Source organism: Taurulus bubalis (genome assembly GCF_910589615.1).
Source record: "Taurulus bubalis genome assembly, chromosome: 18".
Classification (NCBI taxonomy): Eukaryota; Metazoa; Chordata; class Actinopteri; order Perciformes; family Cottidae; genus Taurulus; species Taurulus bubalis.
Window position 1 is genome coordinate 15778146 of NC_136606.1, and position 26843 is coordinate 15804988.

The following is a 26843-nucleotide window of genomic DNA, read 5'->3' on the forward strand; positions in this document are numbered from 1 at the left end:
GTCCGCTTACAGGTGGGAGACTGAGCATCTGGTGACCTGGTGCAGACAAAACAATCTGGAGCTCCACACTCTAAAGCAGTGGTTCTCAAACTGTGGAGGTATTATAGGTGGGACGCAGGGGGAAATGCAGAATTTCTTTATTTCAAAACCTTTATTGAGAGCTTCCCTCTCCAGATTATTTCACCATTTCAGTGGATTCCCATGCCTGCACTTCAGCCCAACCGCGCATGCCCGACTCGCCAATTCTTGGCGTTTTGCCAAAAGCCGAGGTCAGCTTTTCTGCTGTTGCGTTTCTCAAATCAGAATACAGATCTAAACTCAACATTGAGCATGAATTGAGAGCGGCCGTATCAAGCCTACAACCGTTTTAAAAATACTTGTAGAGGAAAGCAGCTCACTGCAGCCACTAATACTGATACAACGTGATGGCTCACACGTCTGCACTCATTCTGTTTTGTTCTGCACAGGTTGCACTTTATTGTTATTATCTTGAAAATACATTCAGTTCAAAACAGGTTAAATGCAGCCACAATAAGCTATTTTCTTTTGCCAAATATTAGTTATTTTTTGCACAGATAGAACTTCATTTACATTGTTCTAACAAAGTGATTTCACATTGTATTTGTTTTTGTCTGATGGAGCGATCTGGTTTACTTGAAAGTGATTACAATTTTCTTTATTCTACTATTTGAAAAAGCACAGATTAAGCATGGACCATTTTGTTACAATTTTGTTGGGGCAGTGGGGCATGAACATTTTTCCTCCTCCAAAGTGGGCCGTGACAAAAAAAGTTTGATAACCCCTGCTCTAAAGACAATGGAGATGGTTGTGGATTTCCGGAAAAACGCAGCCCCACCCATATCTATCACCCTGTGTGACTCCCCCGTCAACGCTGTGGAGTCCTTCTGCTTCCTGGGCTCCATCATAACCCAGGACCTGAATGAGAGCTGAACATCAGCTCCATCACCAAGAAGGCTCAGCAGAGGATGTTCTTCCTGAGGCAGCTGAAGATGTTCAACCTGCCAAAGACCATGATGGTGCACTTCTACACTGCTACGAGCTGTCGGGACTGGATAGAAAGTATTTGTGCAGAATGACGAACAGAAGGTGGACAAACAAAGACTCATTGAGTAAAATGCATGCATGCAAAAGAAGATATGAAGACTCAACCCCACCAATCTCCCATGTGCACTTTTATTCATTTAAGTAGCAGAGAATAGTTTCAATTAAAAGGCTCTCTTACAAAATCAGGGTCTTGAAAATATAGGACAGGAACACACATGCACTTTTACACACACATTCTAAAGCAGTGATTCTCCATTTCTTCCAACAACACCTATTAGCTTCATAGCCTTATATAGCCGCAACAATAGATATACGTATCCCTGGCTAAATCATTACGCTCTACAAGCATGGACGGAGTAGTGAAGGGGGTTAGAATTATTGTTGGGAAGTCAAATGGACATAAAAGGACCACAAAGTGACGCAAAACTATCAAAAAGAGACGTTGAACAACCACAGCGATGCAAAATGACCCAAAATAGACACAGAACAACCAAGAGACAGGATACGACCACAAAAACACGTCTACAGAGAGATGCAAAAGGACCCAAGAAGATGTATTTTTAAATCTGTTTTGTTCGTTCTCTCGTAGGATGGGTCTCATCATCCGTCCATGTCTGCAGGGCGTACGCTAGTTCTCACTCAGGGGAGCAGTATCGGCCGGCAAAGAGAACGCTCAAGGAGGGGTTATGTCGGATGAAGAAGAGGAAGGGGTGGTCTGCGATGAAGGTGGCAGGAATCATTATGGAGCGTTCCGATATGATAGCAGCAGTGGCGGCAGCCGCCTCAGTTCCCTCTTCGTTGACCTCCACGAAAGCCTTGTGGACGACTTTCGACAGCACCAGTTTGTTTTCTGGGGACATGCCTGTCAGCAGAGGAAAGAGAGAGTCCGTTGCTTTATCATGCACACTAAAATCATGTCATGTTTTTGTTGTGCCTGTAGTTTCAATTTGGAAAACAACATTTTGGGTTTTGTGATCTTTCATTTGTCTGTTCAGATATGTTGTGCTCTGAGAATAATTCAGCAGTTTATACATTTATGGTGTGTTTCCTCACCGGAAAAGTTACTCTTTGTGACATCAAAAGCGTCCACCATGCCCATGCTGATCAGAACATCGTTCAAGCCATACTTCTCCTCCATCTTGAATCGAGGCAGCTTCACCTCCACCTGGGTTTGGCCCATCATGTCTGGACGAGTCCACTCCACAAATTTCTCATAGGTTAACTCCCTCTCCAGCTAGTGTGGATGTGATATGAATTATTAATCAGCCTGTTTAAAATTGTGCATGTGTTTTCTGCGTGTGTGTCCTACCTTCTCCAGGCCTGTTGTGTCGTCCTCTATCTCATTGGGCAGGAAGATGAGCATGCTTAGCTCCTTCCCTTCATAGAACATCTCTAGGATCTGTGCAAACACATTATGTCTTTCTTTTCATTTCATTTTAAGATAATCTGATTAGTTACAGGAATGGACATTATCTTAAGAAATCATGGGTTCAACCCTTGTCAAAATGGAACCAATTGTGGTTAATGTCTTCACTATAATTCATGAGATCTGTTCTCAAATATCAGATTGCTGAGCAGACAAACAGACACGGGCAAAACCACCCTGTTGAAAAACATGGATATTACCTGGCAGTTTGTCTCGGGAATGGAGGTGAAAGATAATTCACTTTTCTGGGACATCATCTTCACCGGCTTCGTGTCATTCTAAAGACAGCAACAGACAGAACAACCCTTTAGTTGTTGAATTATCATTAGGGATGGTATCGTTAGGATTTTATCGATTACTCTTAGTGATATTATTAGTTTGGTTCTTTATCAATACTCTGATTGTTGTTGTTTTTTTAACTAAATAATTGCTTTAAAGAAATATATACTATTCAAAAAATGTTATGATATCTTAGCTTACACCAAAACGGTGAAAGGCACCAATAAAAGAAGTAGTTCTAAATAAACATTTTAGTATTACCATGGAAGCCTGATGTCTTCACAAGTTTGAAGACATGCTGATTTCTTTTCCTCAGACTCTGTGCAGTGTTACCTTGTTAATTCTAAACTGAGCATCAACAGTAGAATCCTCATTGAACTTTTGGTCCCAGTTGCCCTTGAAGTAGATGGCATTGACCAAGACTAGCACGGTCGAGACGTCCAATACACCCTCGACCAGCAAATCCTTGATTTTTCCTGGTGAGCAGTATTGAGCAAATACGTCGTTATTGAGACAGAGACACAGACCCAGACACTAGCAATGTCTTCATCCAAGTTTGATTTCTTATTCTACCACAACTTCTAGAAATACTATACATAAGAACAAAGACAAGAGATGCACAAAAAACAATGGAAGGCTCAAAAATCAGGTAGATATATATTTTTTGAATGAAAGAGAAAGGAATATTAGATAGAAGGACATAAAACATAAAGATGGGTCAAAAAACATCAACTCAAAACCTGGGTGTACACCTACAGTATCCTCTACTCTCGTTGGATGGTTTTTAAAGTTGCTGTGAACTACAACAATTTTAATTGAACGCATTGAACCAAAGGAAGTTTTAATACAACTCCTCAACTGAGACAAACCATAACTGCTTGATATAGGATAGAACTGGGAATTGAAACTTGAAAAAGAAAACACTGTAATGCTTGTGAATTACGTGAACTAAGTGCCCACAAAATGTCTATGGCACTTTTGAATGAGAAATGAAATGATCAATAGCACCAAGGATGCAGACCTTCCTCTTGTGCTAGGGTCGGTACGACCCGTTTTAGGTTTTTAAATGCATAAAAGAACCACATAAATGTGTTTATTGCATCAAGGCTTTTTGACTTTGTCAGGAACCTTTATTTCAACAAAACAAAAACATTTTGTTTCACTAAATTATAAAATGCTCTGGATGAAATTATGACCTTTGTGGTGTAAGGGTCGGTTTCGACCCCGTTATAAAAAATAAGATTTGCTTGATTGATTGTTGTTTGTTTGACCTTGCAAATCTATATTTTGTGTTACGACTTTTTCTGCTTTTCATTTTGTGTTTGTATTAAAGTTCTATTGCTGGAAAAAATATTTTTTAGCCTTTTTCTTGAAGTAAATATATATGGGTCGAAATTGACCCTTAACACCATAGATGTTACTATAGTTAATAATATTAAAATGAAAAAAAAAAAATAAAACAAATGTATTTAAGAGAAGTGTCCTAATACCCCTCAGTAATAGGCAGGTAAAACAACAACCTTTTATTTATTTATTTATATGATTCACCTTGAGGTTCATTTTACCATTTCTTTAATTGAAATGGAGAGGTATACTGACAAAGACAAGGCCCACACCAAAAATATTAAAACATACTACAATATTTTCATGGATAAGGAAGCCTAACAAGGTAACCAAGAGATGCGAAACAAAGTGGATGATAGATAATTGTTTTAGTGCATTTTACAGCTGATTTAAGACATGGGTCAAAACCGACCCGTTAACACAAGAGATGGTAACAGAAAGCTAACACAAGAGGATTGGTTAAGTGGAAGAGTGACCCCTTTGAGAAAAAAAGAGACATTTAAAAATTGAAGTTGGAGGATGGCAGACTTGTGTCGCTCCACTCATACATTTTGTTTTTATAAGATGGAGAAGGCCTGGAAAGGGGCTCTATGTACTGTAGTGATGAGTTTGTGTGAGATCTACCGAGTGTCTGCTTCTCCACCCAGCTGTTGATGTTGACCCTGGCATCAGCTGCGTTGGTTTTGAAGTCCACAGGCTCCAGCTCAGCTTTGTAGTGCTTTTTGGTTTCTGATAAGAAATCCTGGAAGCAAAAACAGCCCATCTGATTACTCACACCACAATTAGATACTCACATAAACCAATCCACAAAGAAGAAATACTTCAGGGAATACTAAGTCATTTGTGTATTGACAATTTTCTGTTCTTTCATTAATTTGTTAATCTGGGATTTTGAAATGAAGTTAACATGAGTGGAGAGCTGAAAGCCCTCATTCAGTATGATTTCCTGAGAGCTTGGCTTAACAGAAACAGTGTAGTTCTTTAAATGTATTGTCTTCTGTCTGTATCGCCAGGCGATGGTCGGTAGACTCTTGCTTCTACCTTTATCTTTTCAACCTGTTTTCGCTGCTTAATCAGTTTCACATCCTGGATATTTCCTTCAAACACATATTGTCAATCCTTCCGTCTGCTTCTTTATGAGAGAGCTATTTTTCTCCCCAAAGAATTGCAAATATTTACTCAATGAGTGCAGTTAGTGACAGTGTGGGCTCCATGGTCGCTCTGACAGCTTGACGACGTAGCAGAGGGGGGCGGGGCTTAGCTAAGGATCCATTGTCTCATAGAGCTAGTTAATTAATGTGTTGAACCGCGAGAAGCAAGGATCCAGCTAACTAGTAATTAGGCTGCACATGTACAGGGTTGCAGTTCACTTTATTAATAATTAAGCAATTAATACTGAGCAACACAGGCTCACACACACACCCACCTCAACAAACTTGTAGGACTGCTCTCCATACAGCCTGTTGGCAATGCTGAGGGCATACAGAGCGTCTTCCTTGTTGAGCTCACTCAGCAGTTGGGAAAAGCTAGCGTGGACATCGTCTTCACCATTCTGGGGTTTCAGGCACTGCGAACAGCCAGAGAAGACCTGCGTGTTACAAAGACACACTGAACCAGTGATAGATGCAAGACAACTTTGTATTATGTTTGAATGGACCCTTGACCTTGTGATCAGTTTACCTTTTAAATAATGAGAATCAACACCAACATCACCATTAACCCTGGTGCTCCACACTACAGCTTTGCGAACACTGTGTTGGGTGTTTAAACATTACCAAGGCAGGAAATTTAACTTTTAGCATCTTTAATACATTTTATGAATCCAAGCTGTAGGCCAAAAACTATGGTCAGTCTTCTCTTTTTCCTGACAATTACATTGTATTTTGCAACTGTTTCTCAATTTGTCTATGTGCCAACATGAAATGCTACTCAGTGAAAGGAATATGAACCGAATGATTTTGGTGTTATTGTTCTCATCATTTACTATAATTAGAATGACTTTCAGCCAAACTTCCCACGACCCGAGGTATGATTTCTCTTTATCAGACCCACAGCACCTTTTGGAAAGAATATGGAAAAAGACAAAAACAGACCAAACCAAAGTCTTCACACCATTACAATCATTGTGAAATAACCCAAGGGGATGATTTTTTTGCAGTTACACACCATTTGCTCACCATTATGTTGTTTTAGATTGTCATCTTCATAGTGGACCAAATACATGTTAGGATGGAGTGCTTTTGCTTCGCAGTATACACTTCAATTTTCCAAATTATATTTTAAAAGATGCAGCATGATACAAAATTAGCGAGCAAAACAGTGGAATAATAATAATACCAAAAATCTACCAAAATACCAAATACCAAAATCTCAGTTTTCCTCACCAGACGACACCAATAACCCTAATCATCATTACTACTAATTTTGGTTTTGATACCACCTTGACCAGATATCGAGGGAGTCTGCTGCTCTGCTGTATCTGCGTCCGCAACTGCATCCGCGTCTGCATCTGCGACTGCATCGACCCAGTTGGTGCTAGCGCCGGATTCGGTTGCTCTGCCTCAGTGAAGCAGAGGACCTAGGGTTGCAAATGGTAGTTTCTCTCATCAGTATAGGATCACTGTAAAGTTTACTATTGTCAGTGTGCGTGTGTGTGTGTGTGTGTGTGTGCGTGCGTGGGAGTGCAGATTGATGCTTCGGTTAACTATCTGCATCTGAAGTCTCTAGCGACTGGAGAAAATAAACCTCTGTGCAGCCTCAGGTTGAGTCACGCATACAAACCAAGGCATGCTTGTACACACACGTTTTCCCTCGGCATAACCGATGCCGCCCTTTTCTTTAACCACAAAATCAGAATCCCTTCCAAATAAAATGCCGTCGTATGTTCATCCTCAACTGCCCACATCGTCAACTTCACATCTCATCACACACACAGCTCTGTTTTGTTCTCTTTGGCGGCACCTATCCCATCAGCCCTGTCACCTTAGTGTCATTCTGCATGTATTTACATGAAAAATCTTCAAGATCTATTTTCGTGAAAGTCAGAAAGTATAAGGGACACAGAGGATCTATCCCTCTCCCTGTAATCAGAGGCAGAATAGAACAGATCTCTGCTGGCATGAAACATTATGAGTAATCGCATGCCCAAACACTCCCACCACACCCAACCCTGCAAAACAGTTAGGTCAAAGTTTTCCATCGGAAAATCTGGCCCAAAAACCTGTCACCTCTAATACATTTGTGTCTGAATCATTTACTCGTGTTTTTAATAATTCTTGGAAGACGCCTTATCTTTCATTAAAAATGCATGAAGAAAACTTGACAAAGTTGAAACCTGAACCCACGCCTTTCTCCTTTGCATAATAATGTGGTTACGAAATTCCAGCACCGTGTTGAACCAGATCCACTGACATGCAAGAACTTTTGAATTCATGCCTGTGTAAACACTTCCAAATGGGTGTGTTCACCTGAGAACTGAAACGCTATTACTGTTCATTTTCACAGAGTGTGTTTCAAGGTGTGTGCATGTGTGTGTGTGTGTGTGTGTATGTGCATACTGTACCTCTGACATCTGCGTGGCTGTGTTGCCACTGGCCCCCAGCATCACCATAGCCAGAGCTGAAGAGATGCTGAAAGGGGAGTAGAAGACATTCGCTGTCTTGTCGTCATCACCCAGCTTTTTGAACAAGGCCAGAGCGAAGGTGGTGTTGGCCTTGGATGTCTTGGATGAGGTGGGTGTCTCCATTGCGTCTGATACAAAGCGGAGTGTTACTCATTGCGTTATAAACCAAAGCATATATTTTATCTGACAACTTTCTGTTTCCCTGATAATGCAAAAGACAAATCCCTTTATAAAAAGTTCAAATTCGAATAGGAATCCCTCTTTTTTTTTACAGAATATTTCTTCGTCTGCAGGCCCACATGAGTGGTTTCAGAGATCAAATTCAAGTCTTCGACAGCAATTTGCAGTTACTATTCACTTTTCACTTAGATTCTTAAACCAAAGTGAAATGTCACCAAACCCAGTAAAAATCACACAGATATTGTTAAATCAAGAACTGGTACAAGTTAATCTTTTGATATCACTCTCATCAATCTCAAGACAACAAGGCATAACTTGTACTTACTGGCAAGAGACTCTTCTTCAAGGCAACAAGTGATCGGGAACGATTCAGTGAAAGGAAGACGTGTTCTGTTGGAACCATCAGTGTTATTTTACACTCTGACACACCCAAGCTGCAGCTTGAGAAAGTATAAATCACACCCATTTTTATCATCATGGCTATGGGTGTGCTTTGTAGGAGTCTGCAAACCACAGACACATCACATACACTGGAATTACCACCTCGCCGTTGTAAGCCTGCACAAACCAAGTCATGTTGCGGTATACACCGTCCAAACAGTCATCCTTTTATACTATGAGGCATTTGTGTGTAATTGTCATATTTAGCCTATGAATTCTGGAGTTTTGGACACAAATGTCCTCAAGGTGTACCTGAGGTGTTGCCTTTACGAGATTGGTACGGATTCAAGGTCATAGTGAGCTCAAAAATCGACTCAGTCCTTCCCTTTTTATTTAAGGTCTATGGTTCATCCTTTAGGGTCCAGGTGGATTTCTGGGCCAAATTTCAAGAATTTCCCCCAGGCGTTCTTGCGATGTCACGTTCACGACAATGGGCCAGACAGACAGACATGCGTCATGACAGACGGGTTAACAAACAAAAAACATAATGCCTCTGGTCGCGGCCGTCTATGCCGCAGAGGCATAAAAAGGCATGGATATGGAGGGTTGGTGCTGAGATTAAGACAAGGTACGGACTACAGTGTGTAAAGCAATAATCTTCAGAAATATCACGGTAGAAATGTTATTAAAAAATGTCTGATCAGCTGCACTGTGAACAATGAAATGTATCAAGCAAATCAAAATGGATTTAGATGCAGTTTTTACAATGCACATCCGTGTTCAGAGCTCATAAATCCTGCTATCAATGCAGGTGCTGATGCTGTGGCATCACAGAATAGAGTTCACATTGTTCTTTGTTAAAGGAAAGGGAAAGGGGAAGTAGATTACTACTACTGTAGGAAATGATTTGGCATTAGTGACAAAGATCTTTGTGTTTTTAATTCAGTTGCAGTTTCTATATTCTATATATAGATATTTGAAGACATTTCCAAATGCTGGGCAGAATTCACCTGTGGCCCACAAAATATTAGGCTTGCACCAGCTTTGAAGCTTAATTATTTAAATGCACAAGTTTGTGGTTGTGGTGTTTGCATTTAGAGATGATACAATGTGTTCCGTTTCAAATTTGTGACAGTAACTTGTGAGTAAAATGTGCAAAGCAGTGAAGTCATACTGCAGGCCTCCATTTGCCTAGAATGTTCTGCATAATCTTATCTTCCATGTTACACCATTTAGTTTTGATATTCACTGCTTCCTCTACTGCCAATATTGTTCCCATTGGATGCCAACATATTTTAATTTTAGGAAGGAAATGTGGTTATAATCTAGTAAATTGAATGTAATTGTTTTTCAAAAAAAAGAAAGGGATGAACCATTGGGATGTGTTGCATTTTAGGTCAGACTGGACTTAACCAGCAAGGAATTATCTGGCTACTTCACCAAACGATAGATACTGGCATCCTTTATCTACAGTTTATATTCAGCAGGCTAGTATAAACAATGAATGTTACAAAGTGCATGTGCCATGAGGAGCACAGAACCGCTGCTGATACACCCAGTGCACTGCGGTTCAATATTATGTGTGCCACAGCGCCCCCACCTGGCTACCTTGGCGCACTGCAACTGCCGAGGCCTGAATTCACCCGAGCTAACATGAACAGGACAGGGGTGGAGATAGTGCAGTGGAATAACAGCAACAAGAACAACCGCCGGTCTGTATGTGCAGAAAGAAAATGATTTTCTGAAGGGGACGGTAAGCGAGCATCGTTGTCATCGTGCGTCACCTTAGCTTCGTCCACAAACGGCTACCAGTCCTCGCGCACTAGCTACGTTAGCTAACTTGGGGGTAACGTGATAGCCTTGAATCCAAGGGTCTCCAGTGGGATGGAGCACACGCCAAACTCCGTGCAAAAATGTTGGCGTTTTACCGTTGCCTTGTGTATTATTGTCACCATACCTCGTAGAAAGTAGGGGACAACTTTTGACAAACTATTAGGAAATGCTACTCCATTCGGCATGAAAATGAATATTATAAGCAGCTCTTATTTTAACCAAATTGTCGTAAACCTACTTTGTTTGGATCGATGTGAATAGCAACTATACCTAGTTAGCTAACGATAGCTGCAGCTGTTGCAGTGACAAATATGTTGCTTGGTGGTTACTTCTTATTTAATTGTGACTATTTCGCCTTGGTTAACGGTCATTTAAAGTGTAGCTATCGGTTGTGCCTGAACAGAGAGGCAGAGCAACGTTACACTAACTGGCGCATTTAGTTAATGAAGTTCTCCTCAGTAACAGGACGCCATCTATCCTGTCAGGTTAGCTTCCTGCTAACTTTGCCTCCAAAACGCGAGGCGACAGTATTGGCTTGACTAAAACAACGTGACTTAAAAGCATACCGTTGGTTACAGCATGTGTTGTCATGCTGGCTCTCGTCCCAGCTCTTTCGACATGCACCAAAATAGATGCAGGTTAGAGTAAGCAGCCCGAGGAGTAAATATAATCACTTTTATTTTGTTAACTCAACCAATTCATCTGAGCTTTTATTCTGTAATGCTTCCTATTTTGTCCCCTGGTCTTAAGTTGACATTACAATGTTTATTCGAGCATCCTGTACACCCAATGACATGTGTATTATTAAGGTGCAAATAAAATAATCACACAGAGGCGCTCAGCTCTCTGAGCTCCACTGATGCTGAATGAATGCAAACAGGTTTGACAGGTAGCTGACTGCCTCTCAGGCTGAGCAGAAATCTACAGCTGCACGCAGGTTGCAGGATTATCTGACTCACTATACTTATCTACAGATCTTCCCATGCCTTTTTACCGTCATGCATTTTACAAATAATGCAGAAAACCATGAATTATGAATGATATGTGGCTCATGTCAATAATTCATCTGCCCTCACAGTCTGTCTCCCTTATTAAAGCATAATGTTTGCTTACAGATTCTGCTACATTGGTGGACGTTTCAGGGAAATCTGAGGATCCCATTCTTGCAGCCGGTTTTTGAAGGGAGGCTTATAGTAAATTGTGACCATGATGTATAAAATAAATAAGGATTATTCTCTTTTTGTGTGCAGGGTGCTCAGAGTTGTTGTCGGCCCCCTCAGGCTGAGTGTTGCTGCTTCACTTCATCGTTGCACACCATCTCTGAAGCAAGGCACGGTCAGCGCGAAGAGCCTTGTTGACTACTGCGGTGGCAGGGCAGGAGAACAAAGCTCAGGAAGATGGCATCACCCTTTGTGCCTGTCCCTGTGCCGATGGACAGAGCCCATTCAGCAGGTAGCAGCAAGCTCAGGCGGCCACAGCGAGCTTCATCGCTAGGCAGCGTATCCGGCGCCTTGGCCGGGGAGGACCACGGCAGAGGATTGGGTTCCCGTCGGCAATCCCGCGGCCTGGACAAAGGCAGTCGGAGCAGGACGCCCCCACCTCTCCTCAGCCCTGTGACGCTGGCCAGGGTGAACGGGGCTCTGGAGCCCTCCTTGGAGTACTCCAGCTGTCCACGCTCCATATCGGATCCAGCTGGGAGCCAGCAAGGAGAGGAGAGGCCCATTACCCCCACTGTGCTGGGGTATGAGGTCATGGAGGAGAGGGCCAAGTTCACGGTATGGAAGCAGAACATTGGCTTGTCATGGCAACCTTTTTGATCTTGTCCATTTGTGGCTCAACTCTCAAGCTAAGTCCTCTGATTCAATTTGAAATGCTATGCTAATTACCGACATCGACCTATAGTTCAAAGGGGCCAGACATGCTCACTGAAGACAAACACACTGCCTGAAGAATACTAGAGATTAAAGGTCAAATGTCCACAATCACTTCTGACAGACATTCATTGATTGGATACAAATCTTTCACAAGCGCTTAACAAACAGAAACAACATTGCAGTTGTAACTGTGGCTTTAAATTCATGTGGGTTATCTTATCTCTGCTGCAGGTATTCAAGGTCCTGGTCAGGAAGACTCCAGATGAGAACTGGGTTGTTTTCAGAAGGTACACAGACTTCTCCAGACTCAACGACAAGGTGCGTTTGGGTGTGTTTGTATGTACATATGTACACGTGTGTGTAAAGTACAGGCGTTCCCAAATCTCGGGCCTACCTGAAGCTACAAAAGAACGCATGCTGAAAAAATTGCTTTCAGCATGCGTTCTTTTGTTTTTGAGTGCACTGTGGAAGTGATTAAAGCTACACAAAGAAGCCTTCTGTTCCCAAATAGCCAACAGGCCCGAGCCAACTAGGGAACAGGTCTCTCGTGGTTTTGGGATGGACCGTTTTGTCACAGATTACAAAAGGGGAAAATATTGCCAGCAGAAAGGGATGTGATGCCATGTGATAATACTGTATGAAGAAAAAGAGCCCGCAACAGCAAAAAGATGACGCTTAAATGGATGCAATAAACAAGCTTATTTTTATAGGCTTGTAAAATACTGATTTAAATCTATAACTAAAATTCTGTAACCCAAGGCAAGAAGAGTGGAAACACAGCAAATGGGATCACCCTAGTTAGGAACACTGTGGTGGGGGCGGCTTCCTCCTCTACCATTCATGTGGCTTTCCCTGCAAAAGGCAGCTGTGATATCCATGATAAATGATCCACATACCGTAATTGTGTGAGGCCTCATTGTTCATACATTCAAACGGCTGGAAATGTTTCAGACTCAGGTGCATCCATCAAACAATTTGGACCATATTCCCGATGTGTATTCATCTAGAAGTTATTGAAGAGGACTTGCCCTCCGTGCACATAGCCAGACATGCACCTGCAATTAAGATAAACGATAAGTGTAGATATCTAGCACATCAGGTTTTCAACATGCAGCACGGTCTTCACACTGCGTGGCTGGAGTCAAACATTGCTTGTTTATCAGTTTGGCCCTCGCCCAGCATTGTTTCACCGTACGTTTGTGCACATGCTCAGGCTGCTGGGTGAAGCGACACCCACCTCCTGCTGAGCAAACTGACACCAGGGCCTCGTCTCAATACAGCATTTCTCCAAGTAGACCACGTGCAATAAATAAACTCAGCCTTTTCTCAATCCGTTTTGAGGATTTATTAAATCACAAGCAGTTTTTACATTTGGAGAAAGGCAGAGATGGAAATAGGCATGATGAAGACGAGGTGGGCACTATCTGCAGTGCAGAGTAACTGGTCTGCTCTGGTTCTTATTAAGGGCAGCCATTGGTCAATTTTGGATTGAGTTAATTTATACTAGTATTGTGAGTAAGTTAGAGTTTGCATGTCAAATGTTACACCTACACACTGAGCAGTACTTTCAGAAGTAGTGTGGTTTGTGTGGGTCACATCTCTGAAGGAGGCGGAGTTTGATGCAAGGCCTATCAATAGAGGCAATGTACGTCTTTCTCTCTCAGCTCTCCAGACTGTGGGAACGGTGCCGTATCAATGCAATTTACTTCAGGGTTCTCCAGAGGCATTGACGCATGTTGCTCCACAATTAAAATGCCTCCCCGCTCCGGTTAGATGTTGGTGGTTGACAATAAAGGTCACTATGACCTCACAAAACATGTTTTTGGCCGTAACTCAATAATTCATATGCTAATTATGGCAATTTCACACAAAAATGTCTCATGGGATTAAAAACGATAAAGGGATGACATTTTTGACAAGCATGGATGTAAACTGCAACTTGACTGCTCGGCGGAGGCGTACCACCTACGATTTCCTAACATTTAGGTGTAATGATGCGATTTCTGAAACACTGAAACTCTCTCTTGCTTCTGTTTTGCATTGTTTTTGCGTATGACGTAAGACTTGAATCGTGAAACTAGAAATCTCGTTCAAACCAAACTGAGATAATGTGGTATTTGAAGTACATGATCATACTTTTACACTGCTGTAACCAACTGTTGGAGACGGATCATGTCGTATGTGTTTGCGCGTCTTCTAGCTGAAGGAGATGTTCCCCGGCTTCCGCCTCTCGCTTCCTCCCAAGCGGTGGTTCAAAGACAACTACGACAGCGACTTCCTGGAAGACCGACTCTTGGGACTACAGACTTTTTTGCAAAACCTGGTGGCACACAAGGACATCGCCAACTGGTATGTGACATGATTTTACATACAGTCTTATGTTAAAATTGAATTATTTCGCCTTTTTGTGTAAACTATGTGGTTAACTGATAATCCCTTACTTTTTATTTATGTTTTTTTTAATCGTATTACTGAGCTGAGCACACTGGTCTGTTGATGAACAACACACACACACACACACACACACACACACATACACATACGCACACACTCTCACTCACGTCACCTGATTTGTTCTCCTTGACAGCCTGGCAGTGAGAGAGTTTCTGTGTCTGGATGACCCCCCCGGGCCTTTTGACAGTCTGGAGGAGAGCAGAGTAAGTGTGCATGCGCATGTGACCTTACGCATGCTCATGTGCTGTTTGTGCTGCTTTCCGTGTCATTTCAAGTCGGGCTGAGTATTAATCATTAATACGGTAGCTTTGAGAACCGGCCTTGTCTTAGAAAAACTAATGTATGTGTTTAAGAAGTGGCTTTAGATTAAAGTAGAGTCTGCCTTGTTGAGGTATGTTCCTCCTCTCTTGCTTGTCAGGATTTGCCCCCCAATCCTGGTTTCTACTGCCGGCAAATATGTTCTGTGCTTCTTTTCTTTGTCGCCGCCTCCCTGCAGGCGTTCTGTGAGACTCTGGAGGAGAGCAACTATCGTCTCCAGAAGGAGCTGCTGGAGAAGCAGAAGGAGATCACCTCTCTGAAGAGGAGGTTGCAGGAGAGGGAGCAAGCCATCGTGCTACTGGAGAAGCATATCAAGTCAGTAGACATGCTGTAGTAGACACACACATATATATATATATATATATATATATATATATATATATATATATATATATATATATATATATATATACACACACACACACACACACACACACACACACACACACACACACACACACATGAGTTAGATGAAACATATTATAATTTATCTCTAGGCATCTAGTCAGGATGCCTCCTGGACGCCTCCCATTAGAGGTTTTCCAGGCACGTCCAACTGGTAGGAGACCCCGGGGAAGACCGAGGACACGCTGGAGGGATTATATCTCCCGGCTGGCCTTGGAACGCCTCGGGATCCCCCAGAATGAGCTGGAAAGTGTTGCGGGTGAGAGGGAAGCCTGGGTCGGCCTGCTGAACCTGCTGCCACCGCGACCCGACCCCGGATACGCGGCTGATAATGGATGGATGGATGGATGGATATTATAATTTTTTTTATAGACACACACACACATATATATATATATATATATATATATATATATATATATATATATATATATATATATATATATATATATATATATATATACACACGCACACACGCACGCGCGCGCGCGCGCGCACATACAATACCAGAAATGGGAATCAGGGTTTTAACAAATTACAAACTACAAAATGCAAAAAATGACATACACAATGTGCTTGTAGTATTGTGGCTAGTAGCAGATTTAATACATAATTATGTATTATTATCAATTTATGTATTTTTAATAATTAAATTATGACTTATAAACCCATACATTTGTATCAAAGATTGATGGTACTCTACTGAAGCTATAAGTCACCATTAGTTTGACTAATAGAAATTAATATAAGATTACATTTTTGAATAATGAAAAAATAGGATGAAGAGTAGATGAACCACAACTAAATGAAAAGGGTTACCTTTGACTTAAATCCGTGGTTTGACGTTTTATACTTGCATAATAAGTTCAATTGTATAATTTAGTTCAAAGGATTTATACACCGTTCAGCAGTTGAGAGTTTATGAACCACGAAAGATTGTAAAACCCTTTTTTATTAGTTTTAAATTACATTTAGCTCTTTAGGTCTGAGACATTTCTATCGTAGATTATTTTATTATGTGACTTAAATGTATTTGGCCGAGGAACATCAAACTCATTTACATCTGGAAATGGTATTGTTTCACCTGCCAGATTGTAGACATTTCAGTTGTATAATCTCTCGGTTCTTTGGTGGTGGTGGTAATTGAGGTCCACACACAAGTTCTGATGTAGCATTATACTGTGTGTTGTAACAACCTGGTTTTGTGTGTGTGTGTGTGTGTGTGTGTCTCTCTCTGTCCCAGTGGCGAATGCGTGAGCCCCGAGTCTCTGTGTGGTCTGTTAGCTCAGGGCAACGAGAGCAGTGCCGACGTGGAGTCGTCCGCTGCAGAGGCGGATCAGGATGTGCTTGACGACACCGGGTAACGGACACACACAACACAACACACGCAGCAGTGAATGATGTACAGGTTCAGCACCAGCAACTCCACAAACGTAGAGAGCAGCCGCATTGTCAAGTAAATCCCACCATCCCATTCTACATATGGTTCTATTACACACAGCAAATTATTTCTGAGGGATATTCCCCATTTGGTGTTTTTCTGCCACAAAAAGGGAACCCAAAATACAATTTCTAATACTTTAGGAAGTGGCTCAGGAGTCGAGGGCAAGGGTTGATTGGCCAACGTTGAATGTTGCATCAATCATCCTGTGGAGCATCCGTGCACTGTGACTTTTGCTTATACAAATACACATGTCTTCAAAGGCCACGTCTCCCGCTTCTCTTGTGTTTTCCTCACATGACTTAAGTTTCAAGTCCTTTTTCTTCAGCGAATATGAGGAGTGTAAATAGTTTTCTGGTGAATTCTACTGTTGCACTTGTGTTTCTTGGTGCTAAAGAAACTCCACTATTCCTGAAGATGTTTCCAGGATAAGCCTTTCAGGGAAGTGAAGGGTTTATGCCCCATTAACCACGGGAAGCAGTTAATGTGAAACAGATGGAGAGTGTCTGGAGTTTGCACCAGCGACAAATTAACATGGTAAACGGGAGCAGATTGAAAAAGCTGGAGGCTTCTCACTGATGAAGTAAAGCATGTGTAAACAAACGCATGGATCTCCCTTCAGTTAAATAAGACCATGGCTTATTGACTACCGTAGTGAACTTGATTGGCCAGTCCTAAGCAGTGAGGACTTTTCTTGCCTCAGTGTCTACTACCTAATCAAATTACAGAGGAGGAAATAGGCTCAAGAAGACGGATGCATTTAAACCCTGTGCTCTGCTTCTACCTACGGTTGGAAAAGTATTCTGCTTTCCTAAGCAAAGGTAACAATGCCACGGTCGAAAAAATACTGCACCACAAGTTAAAGTCCTCCCAAAAAATTGTGCTATTGCTATAAATACACTTAGATAAATGCAAGATGCTTTTACTATATTACATAATAGCAAGTTATGTTCAGTAATACGGGTCTTGTTATGAGTCATGGTCCTGCTGGTGTAATTGATAAGCCTCCTAAACGGAGTAAAGTTTAAGCACTTGAACTCAAAAGATCTGAGAATACTCCTGTTAAACTTTCAAATGCACCCGTCTAAGGTTCCACCTCTCATCTTAAAAATGAAACACTAATCCAATCACAACTCTTTTGATTCATCACTAATTATAAGCTTCCCTCTTTTTGCACTGCATTGATGTATTAATCCGTACCAGAAAATAGTCCCAATTACTACAAATCCATTATAAAGCATTATAAAGGTTACTTAATTAGTTGTCCTTTAAATAAATGATTCATTGGCATTGGCATCGGCAAAGATATCTTTGATTTGTAAGTAAAAATATGATTATCATTATTATTATTTTCACCATAATCACACCTGTTAGTGTGCTTTTAAAAACATTTTCCCCTTCCCTTCTTGTGTTTTTTCGCCCTTCACATTTCACAGCAGTGCTGCCCCAATCTGAAAAAAAGAGTCCCATAACATGTGAGGTACATTATACTGGATACCAGCTCAGGTTAACACATCACCGGGATACTGTCTTTTCCTCTTCTTCTTATTCTCAGTAACGTGCACCCCACTGTTAACTAGAATGGACGTGTCCTCTTTCCGTGGTGTCAGGATGCGAAAGCATAGGTTTCTATTATTTTCACACCTTGTCTTAACACCATGCTCGTATGCCACATGTGCAGTTAAGTGTTGCTGTTCCTAATATCCACACTGGCCATATCTATGACATGTGAGCACATACACCTTTCTGTGTTTGCAGTCAGGATGTTTATCAAGGTTGGGGTCAGTTCACTTTCATTTCATCTAATTCAGGAAAAGATGTGGATATCCCAATCAGTGTTCATAGTAAATGTAAAATGTGTCCCCGTTTATATCAGCCTCTGCACCCATATTTCAGGAAACTGTGCATCCAACTACGTTGCTGTCGCATCAAAGGACTAGGGGTGGGAATCACCAGAGGTCCCACGATACAATATTATCACGATACTTAAGCCCCGATATGATATTATCACGATACTGCGATACATTGAGTATTGCGATATATTTCTTTCTCCGATGCCTCCATGTTTGTTTGACCAGCTTCCTACCGACCACGCCGACCTCTGCTGACCTCGCCAGACAACAACACAGCACCATCTAGTGGGCTGAAAAAGCAATTGATTTTAATTTTCTAGGACCAAAAAGTTTATAATTGATATAATAAAAGATCGATACTCGGCTTCTGTGTATCGATACAATATCGGCTGTATCAATTCCCCCCATCCCTACAAAGGACGCCGCAAACTCGGCTCTCTATAACATTCATTGAGGAATTTATTGCTTCAATTGACTACATTTACCATCAACGCTGATTTGACGTCCACATTTAATATCCCAAAAATGTCCCCTTTAACTACGGTGGCCTTGTGGACGCAGACCTTGAAATAAATATGTTTTTTACTGCAAAGCTTGACGTTCCTTGTTATTTATAAGAACAGGGTTTCAAATTCTAAAATAGACACTCAAATAAAAATGTGTTTTTAGTTGTATTTCCCCTTTTTTAATTGATTGTCCTGAAAATGAGTTGATCCCAACTGTGGTGTGTTTACATTGTACTGCAGTGTGCTGTGCTCTGTAAACCTTTTGGCTGTGCCACACTGCTCCCCTGCATCATATTTGACTAACACATGCTGTTGCCGCCTCTCTTTCACACGGTGATGTGTGCTCACTATTTGGGCATTGTAGGTCGTTGGATTTCAGGTCTTGCTCCTTCCTCTCCCCATCTGGTGACATGACATGCAGGGGAAATCAGTTTATGGAAGGCAGAATGAGTGGGGTGAGGGGATGTATAGACTCATCCGAACATAAAGTCAATCCTCACTTATGATGACCCATTACAAGTGTGTTGTGGTGTCTGCGTCTGCAGAGAGCCTGCACACTGTCTGGATTTTCTTATTTTTATCTGTTGGAGATGTTTCTGAGCTATGAAAAAAATATATACAAATAAGTCAAGTGGATAAAGCTCGCTCCAAAACGAGAGTGAACCTGGGGTTGGCTTCTCCCCGCAACCGACAAAACCTTACTCATTCTGCCTGTGTCATACTGATTATGCCGTCTGTTTAAAAGTTTGAAAACTACAAAATAATCTATGGCATTAAATCTTGAAGAATGCCTGGTTGCAATGTATTCCACAAATGGCTCGTAACAAACTGTGCGGAGCTCTGCTTCTACAGGACTGTCTCAGAAAATTAGAATATTGTGATAAAGTTCTTTATTTTCTGTAATGCAATTTAAAAAAACAAAAATGTCATGCATTCTGGATTCATTACAAATCAACTGAAATATTGCAAGCCTTTTATTGTTTTAATATTGCTGATTATGGCTTACAGCTTAAGAAAACTCAAAAATCCTATCTCAAAAAATTAGAATATCATGAAAAAGTATACTAGTAGGGTATTCAACTAATCACTTGAATCGTCTAATTAAGTCGAAACACCTGCAAGGGTTTCCTGAGCCTTGAAAAACACTCTCAGCTTGGTTCAGTAAACTAAATCACAAGTATGGGGAAGACTGCTGATCTGACTTCTGTCCAGAGGACCATCATTGACACCCTCCATCAGGAGGGTAAGACACAAAAAGAAATTTCTCAAAGAGCAAGCTGTTCACAGTGTGCAGTTTCAAAGCACATCCACAAAAAGTCTGTTGGAAGGGGGAAATGTGGCAGGAAACGCTGCACAACCAAGAGAGATGCCCGCAGCCTTAACAGCATTGTGAAGAACAGTCGCTTCCAGAATTTGGGGGAGCTTCAAAGACAGTGGACTGAAGCTGGAGTCCAGGTATCAAAAGCCACTGTTCACAGACGTGTCCGGGAAATGGGCTACAATAGCCGTATTCCCATGGTCAAGCCACTTCTGAACTCAAGACAACGGAAGAAGCGTCTGACTTGGGCTCTGGAAAAGAAGCACTGGACAGTTGCAGAGTGGTCCAAAGTCCTCTTTTCAGACGAAAGCAAGTGTTGTATTTCATTTGGAAGTCAAGGCGCCAGAGTCTGGAGAAAGGCTGGAGAGGCGCAAAATCCAAGTTGCTTGAAATCCAGTGTGAAGTTCCCACAGTCGGTGATGGTTTGGGGGGCCATGTCAGCTGCTGGTGTTGGTCCACTGTGTTTCATCAAGTCCAGAGTAAATGCAGCTGTGTACCAAGAGATTTTAGAGCACTACATGCTTCCGTCTGCAGAAAAGCTCTATAGAGATGAGGATTTCATTTTCCAGCATGATCTGGCACCTGCCCACAGTGCCAAAACCACCAGTAACTGGTGTACTGACCATGGCATTACTGTCCTCGATTGGCCTGCCAATTCCCCTGACCTGAACCCCATAGAGAATTTGTGGGGTATTGTGAAGAAGAAGCTGAAAGACAACAGACCCAACAATGCAAATGAGCTAAAGGCCGCTGTTGAAGCATCCTGGCCATCCATACAACCTCAGCAATGCCACAGACTGATTGCCTCCATGCCACGCCGCATTGATGCAGTAATCCGTGCAAAAGGATTCCCAACCAAGTACTGAGTGCATTAATGGACATTTTCAAATGTTTGATTTTGTTTTGCTGTTATAAATCTTTTTTTTTAACTTGGTCTGAGGAAATATTCAAATTTTTTGAGATAGGATTTTTGAGTTTTCTTAAGCTGTAAGCCATAATCAGCAATATTAAAACAATAAAAGCCTTGCAATATTTCAGTGGATTTGTAATGAATCCAGAATGCATGACATTTTTGTTTTTTAAATTGCATTACAGAAAATAAAGAACTTTATCACAATATTCTAATTTTCTGAGACAGTCCTGTATATCCAGACGTCTCCCCATTATCTGTCATGCAGTGTGAGATGGAAGATAAAAACCTGACTTCCCGCTGTGTTTTCAGTGGACCTGTAACTGGCTGTTGTTGCATTAATAACACGTCCCTACAGTATGTGTCTCCTTCCACAAGGATGGCTCCTAAGTCGGGCTACACTAGCAGCTGTACGTGTGCTGTTCGATCCTCTCAGTCTGTCTGGCTTCCTGTTGTCTGAGGTGTGCAGCTCTTACGCTGCATTTCATTCGAGTTGGAAAGGTCAGTCGCTGAATGTGTTTCCTCTTCTGTGACCTCCCTATCTCTAGCGGCAGATGTGAGGTCCAGCCGGTGCTATCCTCTGCCTGTTGGTGTGGTCCGCCACTCGGCACCTCTCCTCCGGTCATTGAGGTCACTGAGCTTAACCACCAAAAGCTGGAACATTAACAATGGACACTGGTACCCCTCTTCTCCTCTTTTTTCCCTCCACGATGCTCCTCCCCTACTTCCTTATGTTGAAGTGCTATTCCATAATCTCTGTTGCTTTTTGGCCTTGTGTTACCTTTTCATTCCTTCCTCCTATCAGAACTCCAATTTCCTCTTTTCACTTTCCACATACCGCTGTTTCACCTTCAGTCTTGGACATAGATCTGAAGCAGCATTTATCTAAAGATCTGTGATATGTTAAAAGAGAACTGTTTTATACTGCAACAGCCTGTTTCACTTATATTTCTCCCTATACGATGGTCATGGGATATGTTATCTAACCCCTATAGAAGACATCCTGAAGACCTCATACAACATGTGCACGATATGAACACTATCTTGAATTATATGGCTGCAGTTATTTAAACCTCAGACTAAGTTGGTCTGTCTTTAAACCCCGTTTGCTTTTGAACCTCATACAGCGGCTGCCAGTCTGAATCATCTTGATCATGCGATGACAAAGACAAAGTTTGGCTTCCTGACCAAAAAAAAAAGAAGAAAACATTCACAATCGTGACAATCTACAGAGAACCCGAACCATCATCTCATCAGTTTCTGCAGACGTGCATTATGCTAATCACTTGTGACAAGAGGCCCTCCTCTCAAACCAGGAAAACCACATGTGTCATGAAAGGAACTAAAGTCTGGATAGATGAGATTATATGTTTTAGGATATGCATTGGTAACCAGGTGGGTAGGACAGAGGATTGATAACTTTATGTTAGCAGGCACTTCCATGTCATTGCTTTGTACTGCCATTGACTCCCATTGGGGCTATTGACTGACCTTGAGATGCTTCATTGGGTTTTCACTTTTATTTTGTGTCCAAAAGCATCGACACAAGATTTGTGGTAAACTAAAGTCCTGTGAGAGCCCAGACATACAATCTATAATGTATTCTATTGAGAGAGTAAGCCAAGGAAATGTGGTCTATTGTTGCTTTTCGAGGATCGTAATGTGCTCTATCATGTCATTCCCCTGGCACATGCCTCACATTGCTTTTAGACATTGTGTATGCCAATTTAAGGAAAGTCCATAAATATCTACAACACTAAACCTCTTCTGGCACCTTGCCTGTTAATAGATCAGACTGAGCCTGGACCTGTATCAGTTTCCACGAGGTCGCCCTAGATGTTGTAACATGGGTATCACTGAGGGATTAGTTCACCCATTAAACAAAAAAGTAAAATTCTCCTTACCCCTACTGGTGTGTGGCCATGCAGATAGTTTTGATCGTATCTGCTTAATATTTTGAAGGTTCTATAAACAGGATTCAGTGCATTAATGTAGCGGCAAACGGCTATTTGCAGTGTAAAGACACAGAAAACCTGGAAATACCGGAAGTGAACAAGTCAACATTACTACGGTGGTGTCTCTCGCATGCAAGCTGTCCTCGGAAATGTAAAATGTTCTACTTTTAAGTTACTTTTGACAACGATGTCTAGGAGAACAACTAACAAGTCAACACTGCTTAGCTGGCGTAGCAAAAGTTAGTGTGCTTAAGACGCTGTCTAGAAATTAGAACAATCCGCTAACTATTGTGAAATATAACGTTAGCTGATCTAACCAGGCTAACCTAATGTCCTTGTAAAAGCCTTTTCAAATTTAAAACATATACTTATCTGTTTATTATCTACGCCAACCATTTAAGTAAGTTACTACGAGTAACCAAGGACGGAGTCAGACATTTTGCACACATGCACTTTAGTGCATGCGAGTCCTTCTTTTGATTCACCACTGTCTTAGGTAATGGCCGCTTTGCATTGCGCTCATATAGCAATCACCAATGATAATGCCGACCCAAAGCGCTCCACTTTAGGTAAACACTGTTAGCTTTCTCAACACTGGTGAAGCTTTCAGCACCGTTAGCTTCTAGCCGCAGGCTCAGCCATCTCCATGTTGAGAGCCGTGTGGCGGCAATGGATATGCTTTGAATTCTGTATTCAGGACCTTCTAAGATATCCACTTCTAAGATTTCTGCCTCTATCTTGATACAAATTAGGTCAATGGAATTTTTGTTTGGTGTCGAAAGTACTGGAAAATGACATGAAAAACTCAACAGTAATCCACTGATTATCCACAGACACGACAGTTATCAGTGTAACCGTCTACCGGAGCATAGTCCCTCGTAATGGGGCCATCAGAGGGTAACATGATAAGTAACTGTGACTTCTGCATATTAAATCAAAACTATCTGCACTGCTAGATTCCTGTGAGAGTAGGGTGGGAACAGTTTTTACAGTCTGCTGAAATGACCTTTTACATCTCGGGTTGATAATCTTGAGAACGAGTACACTAGACTTTAAACACACAGACGGGCACTCGAGTCGGACCAGAGTCTCGGCAATTGTGTGACTACAACGCATGGCGGTATGCGGGTCGGGTCCGGTGGTTGATTAACGCATAATTTGCATTTCGGGCGGTGCAGAGGGTCGGGTGCGTGCGGGTAATAGAAAAGGCCGACCCCGGGCCTCACTACTACCAGAGTGTAATACCTACACAGCATGCCCGAAAGCCATATAAAAACACTTGAAGTGCAGTGGTTTCACTTGTGGTTGTGTGTTTTCACTCTTGGATGTTAATGTTAAAGTGTAGAACAACCACAGCTCTATTGAATCAGCTCAAACTCAACCTGGAAAACGGGTCATGTGATGCACTTTATGGATGAATGGCAACCCATAATGTTTGCTAGGATATGGTTTTTAATACTTCATTAGTTTGAGACGGAAACGTGCCTTTTCAACCACTGAATCTGTCTTGATTCCCAACTGGATCTAATGTGTCAATATGTGATTAATGTACATGCGTTTTGTTTTCTGTCAATTCCCTTCACGCGTAATTCTAAGTGCCTTGAACATCTTTCACCGAGCTTTTCTTTCGATGTGTTTTAAATAGCTTTATAGATTTGTGCAGAACATGAAACAATTCAACTTTGTTCCTCTGATGGAAATAATCTTTGAAATGTGGTTACTTGGAATAGACTTGTTTTTGTAATGTGACATGAATTATTATGAAGTCTTCGTTACACATATACACCTTAGTTGCACTATAAAAGGCTTAAATGAATAACAATTGGTGTCACTATTAATGTCCTGGATTTAAAGGGGAGTAATTCACTGAGAAGTTACAGCAGAGATGTTTATCTGGAAGAAATATTGAATTCACCCGCAATTGAACGTGGAATGATCTATTGAATACCCGTGTATGTTTCTTCATATTTAAAGTCTGCTTTCATGAAATCAGAGTAGTAGTTTGTGCTTGGGTGAAATAAACTGCCAGGTCTGATATATGATGAGATGCTGTGGGCTTACAATTACTGTAAGGCCCATTTTAAAAGTGTGATGCTTTCAAATGTAATAAATTCTTATCACGCAGATATCCTCTTTCATTGCCAGCATAGTCTCTTTTCATCTGTAAAAAAACACTGACTCGTATGCTTGTAACCCCATGGCACCGCCGGCACAGCTTCTTATTGCAGGGATTAGATTTCACGACATGTCTTTTTACATGTTTTTCCATTCAGCTGTTCTTTTGGTCTCTCAGCGGGATGAGGATGAGGAAGGCAGAGACTATTATGTAAAGTGAACTGTCATTTAGAGGGCACATTCGTTTCGTTCCTTGTCTTGAACCTTTCCGGGGTAAATGCTTATCTATCTGGATTCCTTATCTACAAAAGAAGTGAACTGTGTGGGCCGCACCAATCCTTCCTGAACTTATTTTCAACAATCTTGAACTTTTGTCAGTGTTGCAAAACTATCTTCATTTTCCACGTTTGAGAGACGACAGGAAAAATGACATGTGCAAAAAAAGCAAACGGAAACACCATGCTGTTTTTCCAGAATTGGTTTCCAAAAGTCTTGCAACGGCCTGTGAGAGAAACCACGTGAAACTCAAACAAATTGAGAGCACAGGTGCACACATATGCAAAATGTAATGGCGCTCTATTCATAAACAGTAGGCTGCATATAGTCACACGAGACCTCTGACACAACAATCCAGAAGATGTTTCACATTCACATGTATACAGGATGGACAATTTGTAGAAATGCTATCAAGTGGGAAATAGAGACAATGTATAGTTTTTGACACGTTTAAGTGATTTCATTTGGGCAATAGAGACAGCAAGAGCATATAAAGCATTTCTAGAAGTCACAGTGTCACAAAGACTTAACGACACAAGTGTCTCAGCCAATCAGAACGGCAGTTTTATGTTGCTCCACTAAAGGCGAGTTTCCCTCCTTCATGGCTAAACCGCTCACATGTAAACTCGGGTGTAAGCTGCACTAATTAGGATGTCATGTCGTTCATCAGCGTATGAAACTCTGGGGTCTGGTGCTGATGTGAGAGTCAGAGGGGCGGGGTCGTGGCTGGGATCTACATGCCAGTCAGGAGGCTCCGCCCACTCGTTCAGGAGAGCATGGAGATCAGGTGTGGGAAGAGACCCACCTGTTCCTGATCTCCTCGTCAGGGAGGCGAACAAAAGGCAAGGAGGGGAAACGGAGCATGGAGACCCGACGAGAGAAGAAGAGAAGAGAGGCGTTGCCTCTTCATGAAGAAGATTAAGTCTGCTATCGGCCCGGCTGATATTGTTTAGTTTGTGTCAATTAATTGAGCTCTGGACTGAGCTTCGTTTTCAGTACTTTTGTGTTTCTTTAATTAAAAACCCTTAAAACCTGCAGACATGACTGCCTGTGATTTCTGTGTCCTCCGTACCATCCTGTTACACTTAGTACAGCTGCTGCATGTCCAAGTGGTAAAGGAACTCTGTATGTGTGTGATCATAAGTGTGAAGAGTTCCTCCAAATGAAATTGTTCAGTAGTGGAAGAGATGACACAGCTGTGGCTCCATCTTTACATCTGTACAGAACGGTTTGAACTAAATTCCACCAGCATGTCCTCACCTGCACCTGAGGAAACAATACTTTGGAC

At 41.7% G+C, this 26843-nt stretch overlaps 2 protein-coding genes across 3 annotated transcripts; one reads left to right on the forward strand and one right to left on the reverse strand.

Annotated features, from left to right (window-relative positions):
• Positions 1 to 513: 513 nt before the first annotated feature.
• Positions 514 to 8322, reverse strand: LOC306750657 (leukocyte elastase inhibitor-like). The gene is made up of 10 exons (XM_079234122.1): positions 8242 to 8322; positions 7677 to 7864; positions 6555 to 6692; positions 5541 to 5681; positions 4739 to 4856; positions 3104 to 3246; positions 2692 to 2769; positions 2375 to 2464; positions 2119 to 2299; positions 514 to 1927 (listed from the first exon to the last, which is right to left on the reverse strand). The coding sequence occupies exons 2-10, from the start codon at positions 7857 to 7859 to the stop codon at positions 1701 to 1703; spliced, it is 1299 nt and encodes a 432-aa protein (XP_079090248.1). The 5' UTR covers positions 7860 to 7864; positions 8242 to 8322; the 3' UTR covers positions 514 to 1700.
• A 3199-nt stretch (positions 8323 to 11521) lies between these two features.
• Positions 11522 to 26585, forward strand: snx16 (sorting nexin 16; the record flags this gene model as incomplete). 2 transcript variants are annotated; one of them, XM_079234423.1, is made up of 8 exons in its annotated part: positions 11522 to 11905; positions 12236 to 12322; positions 14205 to 14353; positions 14592 to 14661; positions 14955 to 15091; positions 16425 to 16541; positions 21758 to 21887; positions 22337 to 26585. In XM_079234423.1, the coding sequence occupies 7 exons, from the start codon at positions 11528 to 11530 to the stop codon at positions 21873 to 21875; spliced, it is 1056 nt and encodes a 351-aa protein (XP_079090549.1). In that variant the 3' UTR covers positions 21876 to 21887; positions 22337 to 26585. The 2 variants fall into 2 exon arrangements, with proteins under 2 accessions (XP_079090549.1, XP_079090548.1); XM_079234422.1 differs by lacking the exons at positions 21758 to 21887; positions 22337 to 26585 and adding an exon at positions 18059 to 18095 and having other exon boundaries at positions 11528 to 11905.
• Positions 26586 to 26843: the final 258 nt, after the last annotated feature.